This window comes from Colobus angolensis, unplaced genomic scaffold (assembly GCF_000951035.1).
Source record: "Colobus angolensis palliatus isolate OR3802 unplaced genomic scaffold, Cang.pa_1.0 Scaffold36, whole genome shotgun sequence".
Classification (NCBI taxonomy): domain Eukaryota; kingdom Metazoa; phylum Chordata; class Mammalia; order Primates; family Cercopithecidae; genus Colobus; species Colobus angolensis.
The window spans coordinates 1,198,974-1,201,184 of NW_012116932.1; the positions used below are offsets into that span (position 1 = coordinate 1,198,974).

Sequence of the window (2,211 nt, forward strand, 5' to 3'; positions counted from 1 at the left end):
CCGGGAGGCGGAGGTTGCAGTGAGCCGAGATTGTGCCTGGGCAACAGAGCAAGACTGTCTCAAAAAAAAAAAAAAAAGAAGAAGAAGAAGAAGAAAAAAAAGCGAGGGAAGAATTGCTGCAGTAACTCAGTTGGAAACGGGTGGGCAAACCTGGAGAAGCAGCTAATGCCTGCCTGGCTATGCCACCCCTCGGATCTCAGTGTGTTTATCCAAGTCCACAGAAGAGGGTGGGGAAGGGGAGCTGGGGAGACCAAGTTCCCCTCAAAGACGGTAGCATCCTTTCCCAGGGGGAGCTCAAGCATAGCGGGGGTTGGGCCCCAACAAAGGAGGGAAACCAGGTTCCAGGGTATGTGCACTGGGGCAGAAAAGCAACAGCAACTGGTGCGGGTGGGGTTGTTGAAATATTGGCAGGTTGGGGAGGGGACTGGTGGGAGACAAATGGGAAGATGGAGGCGAGAGCGGTCCTGAAAAGGGGTTGAGGGGTTTTCACAGGGAAAAAAGGTTACTGATGGGGAGGGTCTTCACGGTGACAAGGAAAGGAGCTTGGGTGAGAGGTCTCCATAGGGAAAATAGCAGATGGCTGGGATTTCCTCCGGGGAAAATGGGAAGGGGCTGGACACTGGGGGTCTCCAGAGGGAAAATGGGAGGTGTATCTCACTAAAGGAAGAGGGAATAAGTGGGCAAAAATGGGTGGGTGGCTAAAGCGGGGGTCTTGCCATAGAGAAACCACGGTGGCTGAAGATCTCCGTGGGTTAAGAAATGGAGGCCAAGCAGCTCTCTCCATGAAAACGGGTACCTAGGAAGACCTCCAGAGAAAAAAGATGGATGAGGTTTCCCACGCGGGAAATGGGGCTTGACTGGGGTTAATCTTTATGGGGAGGTCGGGGCGGGCAGTGGGGGAAGAGGTCACGGGGAGGTCCGAGTTAGCTAGCTGGGGGGTCTCCACCCGGAGATCGGGATTGGTGGAAGGGGGACGAGGGGTTTCATGAGGGAGATCAAATTGGCCATGGGAGCGCTTCTCCAAGGGGAGGCCGGGGTCGGCCCGGGGGTGGGGGTCCCCGCACGGGCCCAGCCTCACCGTCCGCCAGGGCTTCACTGCACTCGAAGCTGATCTCGAACCGGAAGGGGCTGTGGAAAGGGCTCGGGTTCTCCAGGACCGCCACGTTCAGCACCGACACCTTGGCCATCGCCCCGCCTCGCCTCGCCGCGCCGCAGCAGGGGCAGGGGCTGTGGCTGTGGCGGAGGCCGCGCCTGGGTCCGGTGAAGGGGGGGGACGCGTCAGTAGGGTACCGTAGACCAGGTCCACTCCCGCCTCTTCTCTCCGCGGACTGAAGTGCGCACCTAAACCGCGGACCGCCTTCAAATAGCCGGCCTCCGCCCTCTGGCCAATCACCGCCAACGCTCCCTGGCGGCGCGCGCACCCCCTCAGCCAATCCTGGAGCGCCGGTCGGCGCGCGCCCAGACTCCCCGGACCAATCAGCGGAGCTCCCTCTCCGCGGCGTGTGAGGAGGGCGAAACCATCTCCAGGCTTCTTAGCGTGTCCGCTGGGAACCAATCCCCAGCGTCTCCGACTCGGATGTCAACGGCGGGAGTGGACGGAGTCAGAGCGCCGACCTCCTTCTGCCCAATCCTGAGGGTTCCCGCACCGGCGTGGCCCGCCCCTCGCCTCACTTTTCCGGGAGATGCATCGCGCACCGCGCAGCGCCGCCAACCGCCGAGCGGTGGCGCGCGGCGCTCGCTAAAGAAGGCGGGAAGGGCGGTGCTCGCACCCTCAGTGATTGGCAGGAGGGAGTGGGGCGGAGATAAAGAGGGTTTTCTGAGAGTTGATTGGCTGGATTGGTAATGGTGGCGGGAGCAGAAGGAGGCTCAGCTGGGGATTCGCTGGAGAGAAGCGGAAGTCGAGCGCCGCCGCGGTGCTGGTGAGTGTGAAAAGAGAGGAGGAGGGTTTGCGGCCTCAGCGTCTGTCAACAGGTGAGCGTAGTCTGGAGCTTTTCTGAGTGGCTCCTGACCCTTGAGGTCCAGCGGCCCTGGAGTCCGTTGTGAACGTTGCGAACGTTCGGAGTGGCGGTCACGCGGCGCGCTCGGACCTCGGGAGTCCAGCCCGGTTCGGATCCCGCTTTCGCCCACGAGGGGTTCGAATCCCGCTTTCGCCCACGAGGGGTTCGAATCCCGCTCTCGCCCCCGAGGGGTTTGGATCCCGCTCTCGCCCCC

General features: G+C 61.8%; 1 protein-coding gene across 1 annotated transcript in view; it reads right to left on the bottom strand.

Moving 5' to 3' along the window:
* Positions 1-2,211, bottom strand: part of ASF1B (anti-silencing function 1B histone chaperone) — a 21,030-nt gene extending 18,819 nt beyond the window's left edge. Inside the window, exons 1-2 of the mRNA XM_011953399.1 lie at positions 1,079-2,211; positions 336-424 (exon numbers count right to left, since the gene is read on the bottom strand). Of these exons, the coding sequence (XP_011808789.1) occupies positions 336-424; positions 1,079-1,187 (198 nt within the window). The 5' untranslated portion in view covers positions 1,188-2,211. The remainder of the gene's footprint in view (positions 1-335; positions 425-1,078) is intronic.